The 26,964-nt window shown below is 43.0% G+C and overlaps 1 protein-coding gene across 15 annotated transcripts in view; it reads right to left on the bottom strand.

Moving 5' to 3' along the window:
• The window catches only part of TACC2 (transforming acidic coiled-coil containing protein 2), a 272,500-nt gene that overhangs the window by 45,365 nt on the left and 200,171 nt on the right, over positions 1-26,964 (bottom strand). For all 15 annotated transcript variants that reach the window (XM_053309046.1, XM_053309047.1, XM_053309040.1 and 12 more), the window contains 3 exons: positions 20,497-21,817; positions 5,769-5,829; positions 4,035-4,242 (listed from right to left, as the gene is read on the bottom strand). In XM_053309046.1, the coding sequence (XP_053165021.1) occupies positions 4,035-4,242; positions 5,769-5,829; positions 20,497-21,817 (1,590 nt within the window). The remainder of the gene's footprint in view (positions 1-4,034; positions 4,243-5,768; positions 5,830-20,496; positions 21,818-26,964) is intronic.

Genomic DNA, 26,964 nt, shown 5'->3' on the forward strand with positions numbered 1-26,964 from the left:
ATAGCATTCAAGTTTAGTGTTGATAATTTGGAATCTGCTGCTTTAACCCAGTAGACTCAAATATGGATGGCTATGGTTTATGGCAGATATGTAAATAAAACTGGACTGAAATACTGGATGGGAATTATCAACTTGGAACAAAAGAAAGGATGCACTTAACTAGGAAATTGCCTTTTGTTGCAATGGTAGAGTTCAAATGCTTAATTATACATTATACAAATGCTTAATTATGCCAGTAAGTTTCCGGGCAGAATACAAGGTGTTGGTTATAACCTATAAATCTCTAAACAGCTTGGGCCCTGGGTATTTAAGAGAACGTCTTCTTCGCTATGAACCACACCGCCCATTGAGATCATCTGGAGAGTTTAGTCTGCAGTTGCCACCGGCTCATCTGGTGGCTACTCAGGGACGGGCCTTCTCCATTGTTGCCCCGAGGCTTTGGAACACACTTCCTGCTGAAATAAGAGCCTCCCCATCTCTTACAACCTTTAAAAGGGCAGTCAATACACATTTGTTCACCCAGGCTTTTAATTAGATACTGTTTTAATTGTGTTTTAATAGTTTTAACTTTAAATTATAATTGCTGAAATGTTTTAAGCTTTTATTGGCTGTTTTTATTGTTGTGTAAATTGCCCAGACAACTTGCCTTTTGGGCAGTATAGAAATGTATTAAATCAATCAATCAATCTGTAGTGCCAAGATAGGAATTCCAGTGGACTGGCAAAGGAATAAATGCAAAGTGGCATACACATGGTATGCAAGTATCAGTGCATGACAAGTGCTTATGAAAGGTAGCTTTTGGTAAGAAGAAGATGTTCCAAGTAGAATGCAAAGTGGTGCAAAGGATAGCCTCAGAAACAAACCTTTAATTACTCTGAAGTTTCCCACTGTGGCATGGAGCAGACTCCAGGGGGAAGGTATGATTATATGTAAATCATTGCAACAGAGGAAACATTATTGGCTGTAATTGAGAGATAATCTGAGCCGCATGTTACCCAGTAGACATAAGAGGCAGGTAAACTGATATTTATAACCACGTTGGAGTGCCAGACTGTGTTGAGCTTAGCTCGTGTACTTAATTAGCGTAATAATGTACATTTTGACTGTGCATCCTTAGATAAAAAGAACCTTTGTTGTTATTTTGTCTTACAGTAATTTAATTATAGTTTACACACATCCCATATGAAGCTCATCATATCCTAAGATCTTCTGAAGAGGCCAAGCTCTGACTATCTTTGGCATTAAAGGTTAGATTCTTATCTACAAGGACTAAGAACCTGGTGGCACCCTCTCTCTGAAACCACCTTCCTAGGAAACCCAATCAGGTTCATTCCCTTCAGGCTTTTAGAATATTAGTTCACACTGTCCTCTCTATAGTTTTAAGACTTATGACAATTAAAATCAATGTTTAATTAAGATGCTCATAATTTTAATGCTCATAATTAATGGGAATGGGTTTCCCATTATAAATAACTTTTTGAATATTTACTGTTCCTTCATATAACTGTGAGGGACTCTGAGCAAAAGAAATCAAATGAAACCTTTAATAAAACATGTTGAGTTATATCACATGATCAGTTATATCCCATGGCAAAGGGCCTTTTCAGTAGTGGCACCCATTGAAGAATTCCCTTGCCAAGGTACTCCAGTTAGTTCTCCTGCTGCATGTATTTTACTGTAGTCTGGATTAGTTTTGGGGTTGTTGGTACTGATTCTGTTTAACTGGATTTGCTGTCTTCATTATGAATGTTATTTGAATTGGGGCAATTGTATTTTGAAATTTTGTTGTAAGGTGCCTGAGATGTTCCACTGGCATTCCAATCATGGGAGAAATCTGTCCACAAGTACAGTGTTTGTTGTGCAATTGCAGGCAGCAGGAGGCGGAGCTTCTGAGTACATGAGAGTGGGAGAGGGGCTTCAGGGGATACTTGATGTGTGAGTACAGTGCCCCTACTTTAATAATGCCTGAACAGGGCTACAATCTAATGCTCACCTAGCTGGGATGTGGGAGGCAGTGTTCCCTCTAACAGTGATTTCCAGATGTTGTTCACTACAACTCCCAGGACCCCCAGCTTCAATGGCCTTTGGCTGGGGATTATGGGAGTTGTAAACAGCATCTGGGAACCCCTGTTAGAGGGAACACTGGTGGGAGGGGGGCTTTTTTGTGTTCTTGCCCAGACTGGAATTTCTTCTATTGCAAGGCTCATCATGCCCCTTCTCTGTAAAATCATGCTTATGCCAGTAGTTTTTTCAATTACCTGATGGTTATTTAAAGTGTTGCTTTATAGCTGTGGTAAACCCATCTTTTAGCTAGTTTTAAATATTGGTTTTACCAAAATGAATGAGCCATATTTTAAGCCACCTTGAGCATTTTTAAAAAACAATGGAAAGGTTGGGATACATTTAGGGATGGTATATTTCTATACACATACAACTGCGACATCCTGAAAAGGAGGAGGTGGGTAGGGATTTAAAAGATGCAGCACCCATACAATATATTATACCTCCCCCAAAGAGAATCCTTTATAAGGAACTATGTGTTTATAAGTTGATTCATGCATAATGACAACGGCAAAATATTAACTGTATTCATTGCCCCAGTGAAAACATAACAAACAGACAAGAAATACTAAAAACTAACTTGTCTTGACTTTCACTTTTCAAATAAGTTAAGCATACATTTACATGTGTCTCTCTTAGGGCCAAACTAAACATTTTAATTGTGAGTTTTATTTTAATCATGAGTCTTAACATATTTGCTTTTCTTCTCTGTAAGTAGCACAAGTGTGTGTGTGGGGGGGCAGTAATAAACTGGTCTGTGGTAGGGGATTGAAGGGATTTAACCCCATCCCTACCCCAGTCCTGATCCATCATGCCCTCTGACCCACATCTGCTCTTTGCCCATTGGAGCAGATTGAACCTTGTATCCCCACCCCGGGTAAATAGCATGTGCAGGGCCTGCAATTCGGACCAGGACCAGGGCAGTGGAAGGGTTAAAGCCTGCCCCCTGGCCATGCATACTATTTCCAGAAATAAGGTAAGCACATAGGGCCATTGTCTTGTTTGACCCTTATTTATGGGCCTATTGGGATCAAGACCTAGGGTGTGTGTGCCCATCTAAAGATGACACAAGCACTGTTAGTATAACTATACTCTTAGTGCCTACATACACATACAACACAGTCATCTGTTAGAGCAATGCAAGGTGGCAGAATTGTACATTTAAATATTTCCCATGACAAGCAAAACCAAACAATATTTCTCTGACTTTAGAACAGTAGACAGAGGAAAAGCTGGACTACAACTTAAAGTTGTAAAGTTGTGCCGTGGAGTCAGTGTCGACTCCTGGCGACCAAAGAGCCCTGTGGTTTTCTTGGGTAGAATACAGGAGGGATTTACCACTGCCATCTCCCACACAGTATGAGATGATGCCTTTCAGCATCTTCCTATATCGCTGCTGCTCGATATAGGTGTTTCCCATAGTCTGGGAAGCATACTAGTGGGGATTCAAACCAGTAACCTCTTGATCTCTAGGCAAGTTACTTCCCTGCTGAGCCATTAGGTGACTTCAGACTACAACTTATTTCCCTCTTATACTAGTTTTCCAGGCACGAGGGTTTGTGAAAGCTGTGGGTTCCAAGTAGCAGTTGCAAGATCTAGGTCTCAAACCACTTGTGTGACAGGAAGATCAGAAGCAGAATATGAACTTGTTAATTTCAACAATAAAACAAGAAACTAGATAGAAACAAAAGGTTTCAGGTAATTCCCCACTAAAGTCAATCACAATTTACCATTGACTTCAGTCATATCTGGATAAACTCCATACATCTCTAGCTGGAAGCTATATCAGGTCAACATTAATATAAATGAGACAGTGAATTAAGCTAAATATACTGGAAGACAGAATAAAATGGAAGCATTCAACTTATACCGAAGCAAAGGGGATGAAAAAGCATATTTTCCCCCTTCATCACCTGCTTTGTCTTTTTCATGCTAAAGGCAACATTGATTCCACCTTCTTCCATGTAGCTTACCTTCTGTAGGAGAGCTGAACTTGGTTTCATTTACAAAGGTTGACAGATCTGAAGGCTGGGGATAATCCTGTTTATCTGAATCTAGGTCCACTGTCATACAAGTCCATTTCTGATTACCCACAGAAGATGCCAGTTTCTCCTCATCTGTTGCATGAACCACAGTGGATACAACAGAGGGTGTTTCGGCAGTAGGCAGTGGCGTGGACTCCTGAGAGAACAAAATGTTAAACAACTATTGTGCTGTAAAGAAAGAAACAATTGTTTCCTGCTTTGTATCTGGTTTCCTTTTACTTTTCCCTCTCATTTAAAACTCCATGCTACTTATTCAAGCTTCATAGAGAGGGCATGAAGATTTCAGCAGTCAATCCTAAGAATGTGAATGGAACTTCACAAAGGGGAGGGACTAGCTCAATGATAGGACCACAAGCTCAATCCCCACCAGCTTAAAAACAAAAACAAAAAACTTAGAGCTGAGAAAGACCCCTTGCCTGAAACCTTGGAAAGCTGTTGCCACTCAGTAAAAGGAACATATTTACGTTTCGTTGTCAATATCAACAGATATTCAAATTGATCACAGAAAATATCAGATCAGTGCAGGGGTGTAGCAAGGTTGGAGTGGGCCCAGAGACAAGATTTTAAAATGGCGCCCCCTCACTGAAGCTCAGCTCATGCAGTAAAGAAATCTTAAATGAGGCTGAATGGTGGTAACAAAAGGCATAGTAAAATTGTGTGTGTGTGTGTGTGTGTGTGTGTGTGTGTGTGTGTGTGTATGAATGAATTCGGAGGATGAACACAACTGAAGGAAGCCCGGGCTGGTGTGCAACTGGGGGAGTCAGTTATGTGACTTGCCTCTGGGGGGCCCCCCAAGGCAGTGGGCCCACAGACAACTGTCTCCCCTTGCCCTATTATAGTCTGTGGGCCCACTGCCTTGGGGGGCCCCCCAGAGGCAAGTCACATGACTGACTCCCCCAGTCGCACACCAGCCCGGGCTTCCTTCAGTTGTGTTCATCCTCCAAATTTGATGTGAGAGCTAAGACCTGGAGCTACCAGAACAGCATGTCTTTCTCTAGTACATTAAACGACTTGCCTCGTCCACAACATACAATACCTTTTAAAAAATAATTTGGGATGATGTTCTATTGTGGCACATAGGTGTTTTTATATACACACACACACACACACACACACACACACACACACACACACACACGTATACACACATATACACACACACACAAAATTTTACTATGCCTTTTATTACCACCATTCAGCCTCATTTAAGATTTCTTTACTGCATGAGCTGAGCTTCAGTGAGGGGGGCATCATTTTAAAATCTTGTCTCTGGGCCCACTCCAAGCTTGCTACACCCCTGTACTGATCTGATATTTTCTGTGATCAATTTGAATATCTGTTATCTGTTATGCCCCTGCGTCAGAGATTTTGGTTGAAGGTAACATTGTCTCATACTCAGGGGTGTCGTGGAGAGGGAACATGCAAAGACAGAGCACCAGTACTTCTCGGCTGCTGGGGGTGGGCATGGCTATTGGGGCTGTCATGGAGAGCTTCTGCACTTTTGAATTTGTAGTTACATCACTGCCCATATTCTATGGGTTCTTAATGATCATTCTTTGGTGGCCATAATGAGCCGGAAAGTTATTTCTAATTGGCACTCAACCAATATTGAGGGATTGGTTTTATAAAAGGATTTATAAAAAGTTTGTCAGAACTTTTTACCTGTGAAGGTGCATCAGACAGCGGAGACCTTTTTGGTGACTTTTTCACCCTAAAAGTGTCACTGGAAAGGAAGTGAAAATTGTGAGTATGGCAGGCCAGAGAAAAGCAATGGAATATAACAAGAAGCAGTGTAGAGTTAAGTGATACAAATTTCCTGCTTCAGAAAATTTAATGTACAAACATCATGGGAAAGCATGCTATGATCTTTGCAGTTGTATCATGCACATTTGTACTCTGTGTTTGAAAACAAAACAAAAATACACAACACAAGAAGTACAATGATTCAACTGAACAGAATGGGGTTGCCACATTTCTAAAATAATCAAGGGACATAAGTCAATAAAATGAAAAACAAATCCAATTATTTGGTATTGGGACAAAAAGAAAAAAGTTAACTTGTCTCTGTAGACATGCCAACATTGGTCCACAGTTCTGAGAGTCATATTTGTCTAATCTTAATAATGGGGACCATGAACCCCAGAAAACAGATGGACTGACCAAATTAGTAAGGATTTACAATTTTCCATGAGGGAAATTCTGCACCACTTCACTGTTTCTCACCCCTTCTATTTGATCAAATAGCAAGAATCCCCACCTGCATAAGTCTTGATCTACAGAGCTTTAAAGGACTTCAATGTTTTAGTACAATATCATGCCCAAGCAAAATTCCCTATAACCTAAGCTATTCCCAATGAAACCTAGTCCCCTCCTAAAAAGCATTTGTCATCTGTACAGGCCTTATATTTGTCAAGTCAAATTTTATTGTTATACACCCATTAGCCTTAACAATATCAATAAATTCAGAGTGGTTTGCATCATCCTTGATTTTTTCTCAAAAATAGCCCTGCAAAGTAGGTCACATTTCAACTTCACAGTTGAAGGTGCAAAACAGTGACTTTATCATGAAAAAATTGTGCACCCATTCTTTAAACTAGGGAAATTTTCCATATCTTTATTTTATTATATTCAGTTCTGTCTAAATGACTTGTGTACTGCCAGCATAACATGCCAGCAAAGAACTCTGCTGCCTTTCTCATTTTTCCCTCGGCAGACCATGCATGCATATTCACAGACTTCAAAAGCATTAAATCATCTAAGCAGGTTGGATCTAGATATAACCTACATCTATCAAGTGGAGACAGTGCTCCAGATACAGGTCTTAAAATCAGCCTTTGTAGCAGGAAGAAAAATAAGTGACATTAGCCATGACTTGTGGACTAGCACCCAAACCTCACTCGCGGATTCATAACTAAAGTTTCCAACTCCTCAGCTATGCTCCACAATTGTTAGCAAGGCAACAGAGAGATATAACCAAAATATCTCAAGTTATGCAGACGAAAATCAAGATCTTGCCCAGTTATTGGCATACATGAAAAACAATTTTTTTGCATAAAGCAAGAAAATATTCTTCATCTTTAAAAATATAAGGGTGTTTCTAAAAGCAACAGCAATTGTATAGCAAACACAAAGACTGCAATTGCCATTACTTCTGGGGCCCAGGCAAGAAGCAGTGGGGAATGAGGAGGGGCAGAAGGAATACAGGAGAAATGTGTGACAACTGCACTCCCACAGATGACTTCTCAAGCCTTATCTGCAAGGCATGATATTTCTAGTTAACCAATCCGTTAACTATAGAACAAATAAAATATTCAGTACCTAAGTGGTGCAGCAGGGAAGTAACTTGCTTAGGGAACAAGAGGTTGCTGGTTCGAATCCCTGCTGGTATCTTTCCTAGACTATGGGAAACACCTATATCAGGCAGCAGTGATACAGGAAGATGCTGAAAGGCATCATCTCACACTGTGTGGGAGATGGCAGTGGTTAACCCCTCCTGTATTCTGCCAAAGAAAACCACATGAGTCTGTGGTCGCCAGGAGTCGACACAGACTCGACGGTACAGCTACTACTACTACCACTACCTAAGCTGTAGACAATTAAAACAAACAAACCAATAATGTACCCCAACAGGCAATCAAAAAGAAATAATAGCTTTGCTCAAGCTTCATGCATGAAGTTTTGCTCCAACTAACAAGTTTGGCATAAGGCACTAAAATAATTTTGCTGCTGTAAAATGCAACATGACCAGCAATTCTCTATAATGCTGTAGGACTCTCCCTGCCCCCACTTCCAGGTGAAAAGAATGAAGCACTTCTGACAATATCAAGCACAGTTAAGTGTAAAGTTACTTACAACAGAGAACACACAGACATCACATCTTCAACCATCCTAAGACAAATAAGACAAAAAGAGAGACAGACAGACAGAAGGAACTAACTGACACAAAGGAGACACTCCATTAATGAAATTAGTGTAATATCACTGTGTATTTCTGCTGCTTCAGGAAGCCAATATAATCTTCAAACACTGGGAACAGCTGAGGGGAAAATCAGGCAGTCTGGTGGCCCACAGAAATCAGTTCAACTAAAGCCCACCATTAAGTACTTAAATTCCACTGAGAGATTTAGGTACACATTTATTGCTGTTGGATTAGGCCCATTGTCTTTATTCATGGTGGCAGGGAAGGGACCAAACAAATGGAAAAAGAATCAAGCCACAGTCTCCTCCCATCCACTCGTTTCTTTTCTATAAAAGCTATTTTTCAAGACTGATGTCTATCTCTGTCTGTTTAAACACTATCAATGGATTATTTTTTTCATAACACTAGCCATCTGCTCTCTGCACTGAATGGCTTAGGTTAATGCACACAATGTCAAAGAGTACCCAAGGAAATAAGAAAGGGCTACAGTAAAAGCGTAGGGGATAAACAGGTGTGTCTTTTTTTGCCATTGTCTCAAGGGCAAACCACAGGTTACATGCAGTTGCACATAACTTTCGTGCCGGCTGGTGCGCAACCATCGCGGAAGCTGCAGGGTGACTGGAGCTGCTGTGAAGCAGCCTGCAGGGCTCCTCCTCTGCTGCCGCCTGGTCAGATCAGCGAGCCCCGCTCCAGGCTCTCAGCAAGGGGCCACAAGCCCGACTCGGCCAGAAACAGTGCACATGGCCAGCCAGCCAGGCAGGAGGTGGTGCACCCTTGGAGAGCTCATCTGTGTGTGCTGCTTGTTGTGGTTGCCACCAGCGCCAGTAGCAGTGGGACTGCCTGGCCAGCAATGGCATGTCTGTGCTTCTCCCATTGGGTGTCATCATCTCCCTGGCTCCAGCCTCCCTCCCTGGCAGCATCATGTGGAGCCCGCACCCCTTCATGGCACAACACCATCTACTCCCCCAGGAGCCCCAAAGAACGGCCCTGCCTTAGAGCCTCCAGTCCAGGCTTGGATTGGATACACCTCCACACTGCTTCCGGGAGAGAAGAAAGACTTACAAAGGAAGAGAGAACTCCATTGCATTGTATTCTACCATGTGTACAGAAAGGAGTGTGTAAAAAAAATAAATGGATGAGAGAGAGTTCATGCAGAAATGATGGCCCTGCCCCAAGATGCCCTCCCCCGACTTATGTCCCGTATTTGGGCAACAAAATGATGGCAACTCTAGCTCTGACAGGAAGTGTTAAGCATCTCCACTCCCTCTCCTGCTGATACTTTACCCCCTCTCCTCACTCAGGATTGCAATCTCCTGTGGCTGACTTTTCTTAAAAATAATGTGTCAGCATAAACTTACAAGCAACTGAAGCTGTTCTCAAGAAAACCCTAACCCACGCTAGGAAAGCCCAGCCTGGGTTAGGCTGTGTGTGATAATCACCAGCAGTGCCACCTAGCCCTGCTTTCATACCCAACTCTTAGCCAGGATTAAGGGCTCAAGCGAGCCCTTAACCTGGTCTCCAAGATTGTGTGTTCATTGGGCCTATGTTTAGCCTCAGTAGATACAGAGATGGGAGGGGGGGGCAATTCCCCAATGCATCACACATGTCACACAGTGCACTTTGGGATATCTGGAGATGGGATGTGTCCCAGCAACATAGCAGCAGCTGTCTTGGGGGGGGGGGTTGAGTTAAACCAGCCTTCTCCTCCCTCCTGGTCAATGACCTCACTGTGTGCAATATGAGGGCCAACATACTGTAGTGGTTGGACTAGGACCAGGGAGAGCAGAGTTCAAATTCCCATTCAGCCATGAAACTCACTGGGTGACTCTGGCCAGTCGTTTAATCTCTCAGCCTAATTTTCCTTGCAGGCTTGCGAGAATAAACTTAACAATGTACACCGCTCTGGGCTCCTTGGAGGAAGAGCAGGATATATGAGAGAGAGGGGGTGGGGAGAGAGAGAGAGAGAGAGAGAGAGAGAGAGAGAGAGAGAGAGAGAGAGAGAGAGAGTAATGGCTTCCTGAACACCAAATGCTCTTAACCCTATACTTTTTAGAAGTTGCACACATAAATCAACAAATCAAAGCATTCTAGATCTCCATGATTTGGGCTATCTTGACATGTCCAGAAGATTTACACAGCTCCTGCAAAGGTGTCTATCACAAAGGTGTGAAAATATCTTTATCTGCTCCAGCACTTGTCAACCTGAATGCCATCACATCACTTTTGTAAAGGATGATGTTGAAAGCTGACACATTTCATGTCAAAACAGCTGTCCTTTGAGATGCTTTCCTGCCAAATGACTTGCTGAGGCACTAATCTAAAATAGGTCACTACTTTCCTGAATAACCAGTGTAGATGCTTTATATTTAGTAAAAACCATTGGAATAACTGACATCCAAACAACAATAAAATGCATAAATAAGCAGGTAAATAAATTCAACTGTGTCCCAAACAGTAATTCTCCTGAAACCCCTGTGTGTGCTTTTAATGGTTGATATGCCGTTAAAATATACTAACGGCATAGTCTATTTTATTTTTTTAATACAAAAGATGTCACCTGGGTGCACCTAAAGTTGTTGTGCTGAAATCAACTGATTTGTGAGAACCACTGGAACATGATATTTGTCTCCTATAAAATTAAGCAAAACAGATCTCCCCTTGAGACAGTAAACACAGTAAGGCTGTGGTTTTCCAGAGTGATCAGAAGAGACTGTGCTTGGATACAAATCATCAGTGTTGTTAATAGGAAACCAATCTTGACCCAATTAACTAGCATAAATAGATTTTATGCTAGGATAAATAGCATAACTGCCCAGAGACTTGCATTTTGGGAGGTATATAAATGTGTTATACAAACAAACAAACAAACAAACAGATTAAACCTTAGGAAGACTAAACTGACTCAAAATATAAATACTGTAGGCCTGAATTCACCAAGTGTGTCGAAGTGGACCCTCACAAGCAAAGAAAAAATATTTCCACAAATTAACTCCTGCAAAAGTAGTATGTAATCAGTCAGAGCTGTTCTTCCATTTGCTCAAATGCTTCTCTTTGGGGCTCAGGAAGTATATCATGATCCACTCTGGCCTACTGCATGGTCTACTCTCTCCTTGTAGTTTCCCTGCAGTTCTCTCCTTTGGACAGAGCTATATGATGGCATAGGAATTAAATCCACATTTGAGTTACCTCAGGTCACCAGTTCAAGACCCACTGCAGGCTTGAATCCTGACAGTGTGGTGTAGTGGTTAGAGTGCTGGACTAGGACGGGGGAGACCTGAGTTCAAATCCCCATCCAGCCATGATACTTGCTGGGTGACTCTGGGCAAGTCACTTCTCTCTCAGCCCAAACTACCTCACAGGGTTGTTGTGAGGAGAAACTTAAGTATGTACACTGCTCTGGGCTCCTTGGAGGAAGAGCGGGATATAAATGTCAAAAAAAACCCTGAAAAAGTCCAATCAAAAGAAACAAATAAGTCTAATGCTCGATGTAGCTCTAAGGCTGGTAAGGTATTTAAAAGAAAAGTTGTGATGCTTTGTGGGATCCCAACATATTGTCCCAGATACAGCAACACTGAAGAATTTACTCTGTTTAGAAAAATACCCTCAATCCTAACTGTCAAATACTACTAGCAGTCAGAATATACAACTAACTATATTTTCCACAAGGAATGCAGGAAAAAAGGCACATGACAGAAATACCTTCCTGAGGCCAAACCAGTTTTCATCTGGTCAACGCCAGGACAGGAGATTGCCTGGGACCCTTACATACACTGCCTTGAGTTCCATGATGGAATTAAAATATAATAATGGTGAAAGAAGAGTGTCCATCTCAATACCTTCTGAGGGATTCACAGCTACTAAGTAAACTAAAGTTTTGTACCAGTAGAGAATCAAATTCCTGCTTTCCTCTCCACTCAACCATAACCAAGCTCAATCATAAATTACCCCAAAATCTCATACATAATTTTAAAAACCAACACATCTTTTCAACTTAAAAAAAAAAGTTTTTTAAAAGATTCAAAATAATTTGAAATGCTTTAGTGTTAATGCAGAAGGCCCTGTACGCTTTGAACTTCTTACTAGATGAATCTACTTACCAAATCACATCATCTTCTAAAAATACACTCTTCCAAAGGAATAAGAATGATTTTTTTTGCAGTAAGTTCCTTATCTTCCACATTCCTCCCTTCACTTGTAACAATGGGCAACATCCAGGCTAGTCATGACTAAGAACCACTGAAGTCAGAGAAGTGAGACATGACTAACTAAATCTGACTAATTTTGCTTAGTCATGACAAACTTAGTTGAGATGCCGTCCAGTGTTGTTTCTCCTCTGCTAACTTGGCAAAGAGGCACCTTTTTAACATGGTGATTCTCTTTATTTAGCAGGAGGAGAGTAACTGGCCCTATCCACCCCCAGCATAGTACCTCCAGTGACTGTTGCTGGTGTCTATCTTATGTTTCGTTTGGACTGTGAGCCCTTTGGGGACAGGGATCCATCTTATATTATTTATTTATTATTTCTTTGTGTAAACCGCTTTGGAAACTCTTGTTGAAAAGCGGTATATAAATATTTGTTGTTGTTGTTTCAGTCATAACCCTTTATTCTCAATTTTTCAACACTATACTTGTAATATTTTTCTGACAGTTTTGTTTGACGTGTGGCCAAACTCACACTTGAGATGCTGAACTTAAAATGTTTACTTGTCAGGCCTATATGCCTAGGAACATATCAAACTACTTATTAGAATAAGATATTTTCCCAATACGTAGTACTGTGCCTGCTTATAAGAATTGCAACAGTAATATAGCTTCATGCTTCAAACAAGTGTTAAATCTGGTTAACAGAGGATTTTAGGGAAGTGAAAAACAATAGTACATAAATCACTTCCCTTCTTCATAAAGCATGAAGATTATTTATTTATTTATTGAATTTTTATACCGCCCTTCCTAATTTGGCTCAGGGTGGTTTTTAAAGACTATACACTTTTTTAAAAAGTTGGCTTCATGTTTGAATTGTTTGGTTCTGCTTTAATCAACATACTTCATATCTATCTATCTATACAAACACACACACACACACACTCTAATGTTCAAACCTAAAGTGAAGTGTACAGAAATACATTTAGAAATCACTATAAATTTTATGTGCAAAAATCTCTGGAAGACAAAAGGTAGTGCCTAAAGTAAGGCAATTAGTAAGAACTCAGTGTAAGCAAGGGCAAGCATTTGGAAATATAACAGTAGACTACTGGATTAGTTAAACATTTTTTTAAAAGTTTCTAAGAACTGGCCAGAATGTGCAAAGTTTCAATTCAGTATGCCGACTGAGTTTCTAAAACAAACTACTTTATACAATTTTAGAGTTTCCAAGAATATAACACATTAATAAGTAATTTAAAGTTCTATATCCTGAAATAACCAGCCTGCAAGTGGTGCCACATGGCAGAAGTGCAGAAAGACATAGAGGCGAGGCAGGAATCCACAATGAGTAATTCACAGCCAGAAAACTTCAGGCTGCAAGGCATATGCTAAACAACTGCCTCTTGCCAAATACATTATGATATAAATTCAATCATAAGATATTCATCTACAGGTAAAAAAGGCAAAATGCCCATCTGTAACAATTTTATACAGCCGAAATGAAACTTCCATGTAGCAGTCCTACAACAACTTACCCAAGAGCAGTCTTAAACAAAGGCATGAGTTGTCAACAGAAAAGTAAACTCACTTTACTAGGATTTGTGGCTTCTTGTTATACAATATACTGTATCTCAAACAATATGTAAGCCACTGAAACAAACAGAACTATTTCAGAGAATGTCTTTTGATTATATGAACAGCTCTTTTCATTAAAAAATCTGCACAAATTGTTCTCACATGACCAAGGCTTTACAGATTAGCCTTTAATCCTGAGAACAGTTCTTGTTATTTGACTGACCATCAAAGTATATCAGCTGTACACATACACAACATTTTCAATGTGGGAAAGAATATTTATATTTTATCCAAAACAATTGCAAGGATTTTTCTTAGAATGATGTAGGGATTCAGTCATAGTCTCAGGCAGAAACTCAGCTGACAGAATGTACACACCCAAATGCTTCAGTTCAGGAAACCAGGTTGTGAGTGAGGGTGCCTGTTGCTGATTTCAACAGAAGCAGGGATGTGCACAAAACTGGTTTGCCGAGTTTGGTTTGAGTCCGAACCAGACTTGGACTGGGCATGTTCCGTTTTGGCACCCCCTGAATGGGGCCTCAACTCTCTTTGAATTAGAATTGGTTCGGGGGTGCTATGGATGTTAAATTTGGTTTTAAAAGAAGGTGGACTTACTGCTGCTGAGGGCTTTGGCAGCCTTGGGGGTTGCTGCAGCAGCCGTGGGGTGGCCTCTGGCAGTTCCCCTCCCCCTGGTCACCTATGGGCTCGTTCAGCCTGTTTTGGTGCCGTTTCGGCCCTCTGTGAGCAAATGGTGGCCGTTATGATGAGGCCACTACACATGTATGTGGGCAATTTGTGTGGCCTGGCCATGCAATAGAGTCAGATCCGGCTCAAGGTCGAGCCCTCAGACTGAGCTGGTTTGAGTTGGCTTGAGGTCTAGCTGGCTTGCATATCTCTATACAGAAGCAGTTTCTGTGCAATATCTTAACTCTCGATGCACAAATAGCAAGATATCTAAGCAAGCCTCTGAAATGAAAGGAATACAATGCATTCAGCAAAATCATGTCTACTCTCCAAGTACTGAAAGATTAAAATGTAGTTACATTGTGAGTCTTATCAATCAACGCCAATAAGTGAACACACCACCCACCCACATATGATGCTTTTAACACTAAAGGTCACTGGATAAGGATGTTGTGAAACAATTTAAAAAGAAAAAAGAAAATCCATCAGTAGTCTTGAACTATTGAACTTTAACACAATCTAGCCGCTTGCTGTGGTAGTTCCTTGGCTCCTTGAGTGGAGCACAAGGCACAGAAGGGAGCCTGTTGGCTCCTTTACATGAGGGGAGCGTATCTTGGGAGACTTATGATCCTCCAGTGTGACACGGCCCAGCCTCCCTTCTGTCTGTTTAGGGAAGCAACCTGAACGGTCGTGTTAGGATTGCTTCCCTCGGTGCTTTCGTTTGGCGGCGGTGTCATCTCTGGGCAGCAGCGAGGCCTAGAGCTTTACAGAATGGGGAGTGGGCCTTGAATTGAGTCCTCGGGGGTGACAGGCTCTAGGTCACTCCTCCTGGGAAGCTCGTTGGGCACCTCCCCCCAACCTCTTTCCCACATCTTGAAGGATCAGCCCTGGGATCTGGGTGAGCCATGTGGGAATGCTTCCTCATTGGCAGAGGCACTTGATAAATAGCCAGCAGGCCCCCCTTTTTTGCTTGTGCTTAGCATTTTGGGTCCCCTTAGTGGTGTGGGTGGGGGTTTGGGAGCTTTCTCTTGGGTTATCATCACCTCCCCCATTTCCTCTCCTCTTTCTGTGAGAGGCTTCATATGAGTATGTTGAGAGGCCCCCCTCAGGGGATGGGGCTGCATCTGGGTGGGCTACCTGCGTGCTGTCTTCACTCCCTGGCATCACCATGTGGGGCAAGAAGAGAGACTTCTGCTTATAGTTCTAAAGGGAAAGAAAAAGGGAGCAGAGCTGGTCTTGTGATGGGGGGGCATGGATCGTCTCCTTTGCTGAGCAGGGTCTGCCCTGAGTTGCAATGGAGTGGGAGACTACAGGTGTGAGCAATGTAAAGACAAGCCTCACACTTTATCTCTGCAAGGTGCCAGGGTCGGGTTGGGGGATCGCAGCTGCTTGCTCGCAGAATGCTAGTGCACATTCACCGATTCAAATCTTGCCTGTGCAATCTTACGGCTGTGCCTAGTAAGGAATCAACTGGTCACATAGCTCAGTGGGGAAGAGAGATCCCAGGGGCTGAAGGTTGGAACCCCTATGGGATAGTTTTTATTTGTATTGAATCTTTGGTGCTAATTCAGATGGCTTGAAGGTGCAGCATGCAGAAAACTTGCTCGACCAAAGCAGGCCTGAGGCTGGTCAGTGTCTGAATGGGAGGCCTCTTGGGAACTTTATGTGATTCTTCTTCCTTCCCTCTTATGATTCCCTGTGATTCTTATTTCTTCCCATGGACATATTCAGGGTTGCCCAGTGCCCTGTGGTATTTGGCTTTTCTCCTATTGCCCATCATAAGCAACAGGCATAGCTTTATTACCTGCATCTTCTTCCTTCCCCTTTTCAGTCTTTTCATATCTTTGTTTTGTTCTCACGGGGGGGGGGGGAAGCAGGGGCTTGCCAGCATTTGCCATAGCCTGGTCGCAGAGCACTTGCTGGCTTGCACAGAAGCCTAGGTTCTGTCTCTGGCATTGCCAGATCAAGGACCTGCTTTAGCATATGGCAACCAGACACCATAGACAACAGAAAGAGAGACAGGCAGGGTTGTGGTTTGCAGGTCCAGGGATGTGTGCCAATTTGTTTGCAAACATAGGCCAGTCTGGATCCTACAGGGATGGGCCTGCCATTACTAGTAGTAGTAGTAGTAGTAGTAGTAGTAGTAGTAGTAGTAGTAGTAGTTATTATTATTATTACATTTATATCCCGCTCTTCCTCCAAGGAGCCCAGAGCGGTGTACTACATACTTGAGTTTCTCCTCACAACAACCCTGTGAAGTAGGTTAGGCTGAGAGAGAAGTGACTGGCCCAGAATCACCCAGCTAGTTTCATGGCTGAATGGGGATATGAACTCGGGTCTCCCCGGTCCTAGTCCAGTACTCTAACCACTACACCACACTGGCTCTCATTTATTAGATTAGAGTTATTCAACCAAGGCCCAGACAACTGCCTGTGGGGGATGCTGTGGGAGTTTCCTGCATAGGAAAGGGAGTTTGGTTGGAGGACCTTCAGGGTCCCATCCAGATCTGCTTTTGTAAGGCCCCAGATGGTTTATCCTCCATTTCCCCAGGTGGGGAGCAACAGCAATTTGCTCCAGCTGACCCCAGTGCCAGGATGCTACTTCCTAAAGGATGGGCAGCAGGCCACTGCTGGAAGTAATTTTAGCATGTACCGATTTGAGAATACTTGGAGCTAACTGCTTGGCCCACCGCACAGTCCTAGAGACAATGTTGGGGGACCAACCTACCTGGAGGTCATCCCTGTTCCAATACTGAATTGTAATACGATGGGCATCATTATTTTTATTAGTGATGTGGGGCATACGGTGCTAAATGGGATGGTGGCCACCTGCTATTTAGAGTGCCCCGGGTCAGTTTTCCAGTGGAATTCATCCCGGGCTTCTCTGCTAAGTTACCAGGAGAGTTTGACAGGCATGCCCCCCAGGTGGATGCTGCTATCGTCATGGGAATTATGGGAGAAAGCATCTAAGTACAGCCGTCCCTGTGGGCCCCGAGTTAGAGCTGGGGTTGAGAAGTAGCATCTATGGTTTTCTCTTGCAGGTTATCCCTTGATTGATTAGTTGAAGGCTGGGACAAAAGATTATTTGTTGCTAGGTTTCTGCAGGGGATCCACATGCATGAAAGGATTTGGTGCTATGTATATGTTCCTCCCTGAACATCCTTAAGGCTTGCCTTAGTGACCTTGCTTGAGCCAGGGGCTCTTATACTGAGCAGGATTTAGTCAGGCTGTCATTTAGTCTCCTGATTTTGTCACTATGATGTGTGTTAGCTATTAGTGCTTTGGGCAATTTTGGACTCAGTTTTAGTCCGCTAACCAACAGCAGTTCCTGCAATTAACACATAAACCTCTAAGTCACTCGGCATGAGGGTTTTAGTTAGGCTAAGTCCCTCAGAGTTTGTTGTTGTTTAATCATTTTTTATATCCCACTCTTCCTCCAAGAAGCCCAGAGTGGTGTGCTACATACTTAATTTTTTCCTAACAACCACCCTGTGAAGTAGGTAAGGCTGAGAGAGAAGTGACTGGCCCAGAATCACTCAGCAAGTATCATGGCTGAATGGGGATTTGAACCCGGGTCTCCCCGGTCCTATTCCAGCACTATTCCAGCACTCTAAACATTCTGTTTAAGTATCACCTCCTTGAAAGGTTCTGTGGCTTCAGCAGGGTGAGGCTTTGGACAGTTGCCTGACCTTAGGTTGGCTAAGGACGCCACGCTGGCTCTTAGTGTCAGAGTCACTAGTGAACAATCCTGTTCTCTGTTGGGGAAGCCCTATCTCATTCATATATGTATCTTGGGGATCCCCTACACAAGGACTAGATCTAAACAGGAGCCATAGCGGCTGTGGGGCCATTTACCTGGGGTATTTTGGGGACAATATCAGCAATATTAGCATTGAGCTGCCGGCTATCTAAGTAGAAAGCAGTGAATTTTGCCTTTTAGGTATCCTTTGGATTCAGTATAACTCAGTTATGACTTGATTATTCTTAAGCCTCCATGGCTGGACACAAAAGGTTAGTCTTAAGCCTGTATGGCTAGGCACAAGAGGGGCTTTAGGATATGGCATACATTGGATGAAGAAGCCTCTGGGCCTGGTGGCAGGCACCCACTCATTCAGACTGCTAGAGGTGGTTAAACTTGTCTGGCATTCCACAGGGGAAGCCCCCTTTTCAATGTTAGTATTCATGCTCCCCCTTTTTTCTTTAATGTTTCAGCAGCATATATACTAAAATTGAACAATACAGAGCAGTGTAGTGGGGCCCTGGCGCGAGGATGATTCTCCTGACAGAGTCGCTCTCCAACAGTAGCATGTGAGCTATGCTGGGTGCATATTACAGATATGGCTTTAAATGAAGGGGATTAGCTATTGTACTGCATGGGGCCATGCGCCCTGAAGCCATGTTCAGTATGAGCTGCTCTCCTTCAATGCATACAGCCATGGTTGTGTCACAGTGGACTTGAGGGAGGACCTCAGAACCTTAGTGTAATTCTGTCCTGAGAAATGTGTGCTCATTGTGGATGGGCCTTGAGGGCGGGGCCAAGACCCATGGAGTAGTGCAGTTTAGCAATGCTGTATGCATTTCCGATTAACTGATGTGGCCATCACGGCATCATGGATTGGCTTTGAGGGAGGAACCAAGAACCTGGAACACTGCAGTCTGACATGCCATTGTGGCAACATGACTGGGTCTTAAGGGTGGAGCTAAGCACCATAGCATACTGCAGTTTTTAAATGCTATATGACTTTCTGTTGTGGTGATGCTACCACCACAGTGTCATGGGTGGCTTGAGGGCGGAGCTATGAACCCTGGCATACTGCAGTTCTAAAGCATTGCATGCGTTGCTGCTGAAGTGCTTTGGCCACCACAGCATTGCGATAGGCATTTAGGGCGGGACACTGTGAACATTGTGTTGGCGTGTGACAGGCCCTGGGTGCCTGCAAGGCTTGCCAGGGTGCTGATTGTGGACATTCTCATTGTTATGGGCCCACGAGCGGGCACATGATCTGGCTAGGAACACTGCTTGGCTGGTTCCTGGGACAAGATTATTTGGGAGCTCAAGTAGGGCTTGCCATCTCCCTAAGGGCTTCTAGAGCTTTTGAAGTAGTTTCGCATTAGATTCAGAGTATCCTTACAATTTGGTCCAGCTTTTTGCAACACAGGGCTCAGAGGGTTGCACAGAGCCATGGTGGACCCAATAGGGCATGGAGAATAATCAGTAGGGACATGGGTAGATGTTTCCTATTATTATGGCCAGCACTTCATTTTCGGAGGGTGTCCAGTGTGGGATCTTTCCCTGTCACAATGTTGTATTCTCCACACCTGAGCTTTATAGAGGCAATGGGGCTTACCTTTCTGCTCTAAGACTCGATGACTTGTAAGAAGATTTGCAAGAGAGGCTGGCAGCAGTTTGCATGTTTGGTGGGTGGTCAAGCTAGGCTAATCCCACACTGTGGCAGGTACAGTGCCGAGTTCAACAACAGTGTAGGGCTGGTGTAGCACCTTAGGCATACATTTATTATTATTATTATTTTATTACTACTACTACTACTACTACTTACATTTGATTTACATTTGATTACAATGATTACATTGCATTTGATATAAGAGGAGCCCCGGTCAGTCCCTAGACACTTTGTGGCTAAGGGAGCTCTGGCTGGACTCACTCTTTTCTGTTTAAGTATCACCTCCTTGAAAGGGTCTGTGGCTTCAGTGGGGTGAGGCTTTGGACAGTTGCCTGACCTTAGGTTGGCTAAGGAGGGCAGCCTCTGCCATTTAGCAAGGGGCGGCCTGGAGTCAAGGTGTGTTGCCCATGGTGTTTTAGGTGGGCTTGCACCTCTGGTGGCATGCCTGAAGTCAAAGCACTGTATGGGGGTGGAGAACCATTCCCTTCCACTTATTATTTTAATAAAGTTGTGGCCCCTTCACTGCCATAATTCTGTGTCTCATGTCTTCATTGGTCCGGGTGCAACATACAAACCCTACTTAGAATGTACCTATGTGAAAGTGTACAACCATTGTTAATTGGGACACCCTTTATACAGAACAGAACTTTTTCTACACTTTGACTTACGTCTTGAGTGGTGTCTTCTTCTTCTTCACAGGTTTATTTAGGATGTCTCCTTCGGTTCCATTGATTTCACTAGCATTAGCTGGTATCTCAAAGGAGGCAGGAGATTTTGTGGGAGAGCTGGCTACCTTTGAAGAAGGTTTGAAAGGGTCAATAGAGTCCTCACATATGTCTGGATCAATGGTGTATGTTGTTGCAGTTTGCTGGGGCAGTTTAGGAGACTCTTGTATTTTGGAAGTGGAAGAAAAAGGGTTGAAGTTGGGGTCATCCCATTTGTCAATATCAAAAGTATAAGAACCTTTGGGGACAGGAATCTCATTTGGATCAGCAGGTGCCTTGGTTGGGGTGGTGGGAGCATTGTCAAGCTTCTCCACAGTCTTTTTAGTCTTTGGCCTCCTGAGTGGCATTTTGGCACCAGGTTTTTTGCCCACTTTTTTGGGCAGAGGACTACTTTCTTGTTGCTCTTCGCCACTGCCTTTTTCCTCAGAGTAATCAAACTCCAGCCTCACTGCTAAGCCTTTCACTGGAGGATCTTCTTGTCCTCCAGTGTCAGATGGTGTCACCTCCACAGCTTCCGGTGCCGTTGTAAGAGAGAGAACTTTCTTGCTGGCAGGTGGAGAGTTTTGTACTTTGCTTTCTCCAGCACTAAAATCACTAATCTCTTCAAAGTTATTTGGCTCAAAAGGATAGGTTGCTGCAGAAACAGCAGATGGTTCCTCTTTCTCAGAAGCAGTTTGGGAAGCCTCAGTACACTCACTTTCAGTGGGTTCTCCTCTATCTTCAGACACTTTTTCTCCACTTGAGTCAGCAGAATCTTGCTTACTATCGGTGGGCTCTGGTTCTTGCACTGGTGGAACGTCCAAAGATTTCTTTGCCAATTGTTTTTTCTTCAAGGAAGCTGGCCTTGGCTTCTTTGTGCGCTTAAGAGTACTAGAAGCACTGCTTGAACCAGTACTAAATGTGTCTGTTGCTGAACCTGTTGTCTCAGTATTACCAAGAAAAGACGCTCCATCAAAATCACCAGCTTGCAAACTGAGGGAGCGAGACAAAGTAGATCTAGAAATTGGAACAGAATCTGTGGATTTTCTTCGAACATGTGCCTTGGAGTCACGACTTCTGGTGTCCAGAGAGCTAGGATCTACTGCTTGTAAAGCATCTACAGTCTCAATGTTATCAAAGTCTAAGTTGTAAGTCCCACTGCTAGCGATGGGCTTGTCTTCATCAAAAACAGTAGAAAATGAGTGGGGCGGAGGATGGAATGGACTTTCTTCAATTGATTCACTATGTGAAACATCAGTTATTGATACTGAATCAGAGCAGAACCCTATAAAAGCAAACAAGAAAGTGATCAGTCAGGAATGTCTAGCTTGAAATAACTAGGGGAAAAACAAGAACATTTAGCAAAAACCATGGGAAATAATTTTTAAGAAGCTCAAACTCAAATGGTTCAAATGTAAACTATTTTCAACAAACACATATATTTTTAAAAGAAGCAAGTGGATTATCAGCTGTTAAGATGTTGCAAATCATTAGTGCATTATTAAAAAGTTGTCATAAATTATTCTTCAGAGTTCAAAGTAATTGGTTCAGCACTGAAGTCCATACTGGATGGGTGTCATTAAACCAGAAAGACTGCTTATCCAGTTTGCTCCCCACTGAATTTTTCTAGTTTATTTATTGCATTTATATAACTATCTTTATCCACAGACCCCAAATTCTAAACATATAATGTTCTGTTATACACTGGACCGGGTCTCACGATCAGTGACACCCGGTTCAGCAGGGTGCGTGGGCTAAACCCGCTCTCCCCGCACACGAGCAGCGAGGGAGCGCTGGGCGGCTGGATCGGCCGCCCACACAATTGCTGGCTCTGTGACAGAGCCGGCGGGGGCCGGGGAGCTTGGGGGCTGTGTGGCCCCTGGAAGCCACAGTATGCCCTGCGTGAATGCACAGGGCATACTGGGGAGACCCCCAGAGCCGGGAGGTGGCTTTTCGCCTCCCCTCCGGGGGTCTACTCATGAGTAGCCACAGTGCAGAGCTGTACCATGGCTACTCACTATCAGATAGCCCGGGTTTGTGGAGTGCTCGCTTCGCAAACCCGGGCTAAGGGGAGGGGTACTTGAGTGGGTTACCTGCTCTAGAACCACCGGGCTCGCAGCTGAGCCCAGTGGTTCTCACGATCAGCAAAAATTGGGCTAGCAGAGGCTAGCCTGATTTTTGCTGATCATGAGAATAGCCCCACTGTGTAATATGAGCTAAAGTAAGCCTTGAACTAAGGTATGTTGCAGTTAAAGTAGGAACAAACCATCTTTTTATGTGGGAAGACAAATTCCAAATTATTTTCTGTTCCTTTCCCAATAAGCCCTAGTATTCTGCTCCCTATTTTGGGTTTTGTTGGAGGCAAAATATCACACTGATGCTCCCAGACAGCTATTTAAAATGAATCCACACTGTCTTTGAGTTGTAAGAGGAAACTCAGAAGCCAACAGACTGCATATGTAGTTGTGGATACTTCTTCAAAATTATGCAGTTTTGCACTTTACAATAAAGTTGTCCCTCACCAACCACGAGTTTCCCAATGCGGATTTTAGTATTTGCAACTGGGAAATTGTGGCAAGTTTCACCAACCGCAACCTAGGTATCTGCGGTTTGGCAAGATTTTTTTGGAAATTTAGGGGGGTGGATTTTGGTGGTCAGGGGGCTTTTTCTATTTTTTACTGGGGGGTTTTCTTGGTCTTTTTGCGACCACGATTCCCCTAGTCCCCTTTTCCCATTGGTTATAATGCCTTGTCAATTGCGAATTCGCCAACTGCAGGGTTTTCCAATAACGGAACCCTCGCAGTTGGTGAGGGATGACTGTACTTTCATTAGGTCACTGTTGTAAATTGATTGTGTTCTGAAATACTTCTGGACTACCTTATGGACAATATGATGTATGATTGATGATGGACATCAATATGATGTCAATAGGACGACAATATGGTGGAGAGGAGAGCTGGCCTTGTGGTAGCAAGCATAACTTGTCCCCTTAGCTAAGCAGGGTCTGCTCTGGTTGCATATGAATGGGAGACTAGAAGTGTGAGAACTGTAAGATATTCTCTCAGGGGATACCAGTTGCAGGGGAGTAACAGCAGAAGAGAGGGCATGCCCTCAACTCCTGCCTCTAGGCTCCCAGTGGCATCTGAGGGGCCACTGTATGAAACAGGATGCTGGACTAGATAGGCCTTGGGCCTGATCCAGCAGGGCTGTCCTTATGTGCTTATGATGGAGCCACTCTGGGAAGAACAAAAGGTTTCAAGTTCCCTCCCTGGCTTCTCCAAGATAGGGCTGAGAGAGATTCCTGCCTGTAACCTTGGAGAAGCAGCTGCCAGTCTGTGAAGACAATACTGAACTAGATAGACCAATGGACTCAGTATATAGCAGTTTCTATATTCCTTTGTTGGGCAAAGAAGGCTCTAAGCACACATGAAGCACCTAGTCTTATAGCATACTCTACAAGACAGAAAAACTTGACAAGGTACTTTGGAATTGTACTGACAGTGAGTGGATTATTTAGACTAGTTTTACTGCACTTGTCCCTAAAGCAACTCTGAGCTGTATTTTAGCCTCAGAAGAACCCTGCGGTTAAGACATAGAGATGGTGAGTTGCCCAAGGCCACCCAATGTACTTCATGGCCAAGCAGGAATTTGACCAAAGGTTTCCCATTTCTAAGCCCAATAATCTAACTATTACACCACATTAATCAATTTGAATTGCTTCTGTTTCCCCCCTTCATGACCATTGGCAGAAACAATTACATTTCCATTCTGCCACCAAGCAGAAAATAATGCATATATGATGAAGAATCAAACTACAAATACTCTGCATCATACTAGCTGTCAACATTCATACATCTAATGGATGAGCTGCCCGAGTCTCCTTTGCCTGGCAATTATTTTACTCCGCATGTGGTCCAATAAAGTCTCATTTAGGGGCAAAGCCAAAAGGATATTCACAGCACATTTCAGTATTCCAATGGGCAATTATGGTTATTTAACTACAGCCACAGATTAAACTTTTGGCCTAATTTATGTATATGGAAATGATGACAAAATCAAACATTTTCAAAGGCTAATCATAGGTTTAAAATGTGATTGGAAAAGAAAGGAAAGAGAAGAAGAAGATAAAGCCTTTGTCTGCCAAAATCGTTTATTGCTAGTTGTATCATTCCCAATCCCTGGCAACTTCACACATGTTTAATATGCAACATCCCGCTTTTCCGAAAGTGATCCATTCTCATCACACAAATGAATGCATGCCTAAATCATGAGTTATTTGAAATGACCATAAACGTACATTTTGGAAGCATGCTTATTATGTGTTGTAGGGAGCACATAATAGACATAAAGCCCTGCAGCGCTGTGTGTGTTAAACACACATGCAAAACCACTATTTGAATAGTAACAAAACAAAGAAATCAAACTATCTGGGATTCAAAGATCCTTTTAGGCATAAGCATGGGTTTGAGTATGCCCAGTGGCAATAGCTTTTTATTAACCCCACTGCTTTTTTTAAGCTAGCAAACCTTCATGCTAAATAACTAGGTTGCTCTGTGGCATGGCAGAGCTGCTGTTCAAGAAACAGAAGCCAAAGTACCCTTGGGCGGAAGGAACTAGTTGCGCAGTTCTTTGGATATCAGTCAGAGATTCTATCTACTTAAGAAAGCACTCTGACTTGCTAAGGAAAAGCACACACACTGTGTATTACCAGCATTTTACCCTGTGTCAAGCAAGGGTCTTGTAGACTAAATTCAGTAATTCATCACAGTGCTACCTTGGCAGGAGTACCAACCCTGTCGTCTGAATACTCCAAAGGGTCAATCCCTATCCACCAAGTCCTATAAAGTCTTAGATTTTGAGCTTATTCCTCAGTCTTTGCAGTTATCCAGACAAAGCTCCTGCTCCCTTCCCTCTCTACTGCTGCCTTTTAGAACCCATTCTCACTGCCTTTCTTGGGCAACATGGCCACCTGAAAAATTTCAGACCTTATTGTTAACAATATTTATATCCAGCACACTGCTGCTTGGGGCGGTTTACAATAAAACCATAAAACAAAACACTAAAATATGATAAAACCCACCTAAAACACAATACTGCTGCCTCTAGAACCTGACCTCTGTCTGACTACCTTACCTGCTGTTGGCTCCTTTGATATTCAGATATTGTGTTTGGAGCTTGGCCCATACCTGCCCTGAACCATGTTATTCTTCTTTGATCCTTGGGACCGAAAGTGAGCATTACCCATGGGCCCTGGAACCGGACCTGGTGGGCTGGACTCAACTGGGCCCCAATACATATCATTCTAGTACATATGTAAACTTAGTTGAATGTTGAATTCAGCATTATATAATAACATTGGATGACATATTCATTATTATAATGAATATCAACGACAAAATATTAAATACCTAAATACACCATTAGGTGTATTTAGCTGCCCTTCCCATAGTGTCCCCCTCCCCTGAGGAGAATATCTGTCTATCTATCTATCTATCTATCTATTTATCATATTTGCATACTGCCCAAAATGCAAATCTCTGGGCGGTTTACAACAACAACAACAACAACAACAAATAAAAAGTTTAATTCATTAAAACAATTTAAAATTTAAAACATTAAAACTTTTAAAAATCATCAAACTATTAAAACATTATCTAACTAAAAGCCTGGATGAACAAATGTGTCTTGACTGCCTTTTAAATGAGATGGGGAGGCTCTTATTTCAGCAGGGAACATGTACCAAAGCCTCGGGGCAGCAATGGAGAAGGCCTGTCCCCAAGTACCCACCAGATGAGCCTGTGGCAACTGCAGATGAACCTCTCCTGATGATCTCAATGGGTGGTGTGGTTCATAGTGAAGAAGACATTCTCTTAAATACCCAGGGCCCAAGTTGTTTAGGGCTTTATAGGTTATAACCAAGACCTTGTATTTTGCCTAGAAACATATCGGCAGCCAGTGTAGATCTTTTAAGATAGGAGTGATATGGTCTCTCTGATTTGACCCAAAGATCGACCTGGCTGCGGCATTCTGGACTAACTGCAGTTTCCAGACAATGTACAAAGGAATCCCCACATAGAGCATATTGCAGTTATCAAGTCTGGAGGTGACCAGCAGATGAATTACTGTTCTGAGGTCATTTATCTCAAGAAATGGATGTAGCTGGCATATCAGTCAAAGCTGATAAAAGGCACTTCTGGCCACGTCCTCAGCCTGGGACACCAGGGAGAGGTTTGTGTCCAGAAGTACCTGCAGACTGCAAACCTGTTCCTTCTGGGAAAGTGTGACCCCATCCAGAACTGGCAGATCAAAATCATCTCCCGAGTTCCGACACCACACAAAAGTACTTCCGTCTTATCTGGATTCAGTCTCAGTTTCTTATCTCTCATCTAGCCCATCACCACCTCCAGGCAGGCATTTAGGGAGATTATGCCT

The sequence above is a fragment of the Hemicordylus capensis genome, chromosome 3 (genome assembly GCF_027244095.1).
Source record: "Hemicordylus capensis ecotype Gifberg chromosome 3, rHemCap1.1.pri, whole genome shotgun sequence".
Taxonomy (NCBI): domain Eukaryota; kingdom Metazoa; phylum Chordata; class Lepidosauria; order Squamata; family Cordylidae; genus Hemicordylus; species Hemicordylus capensis.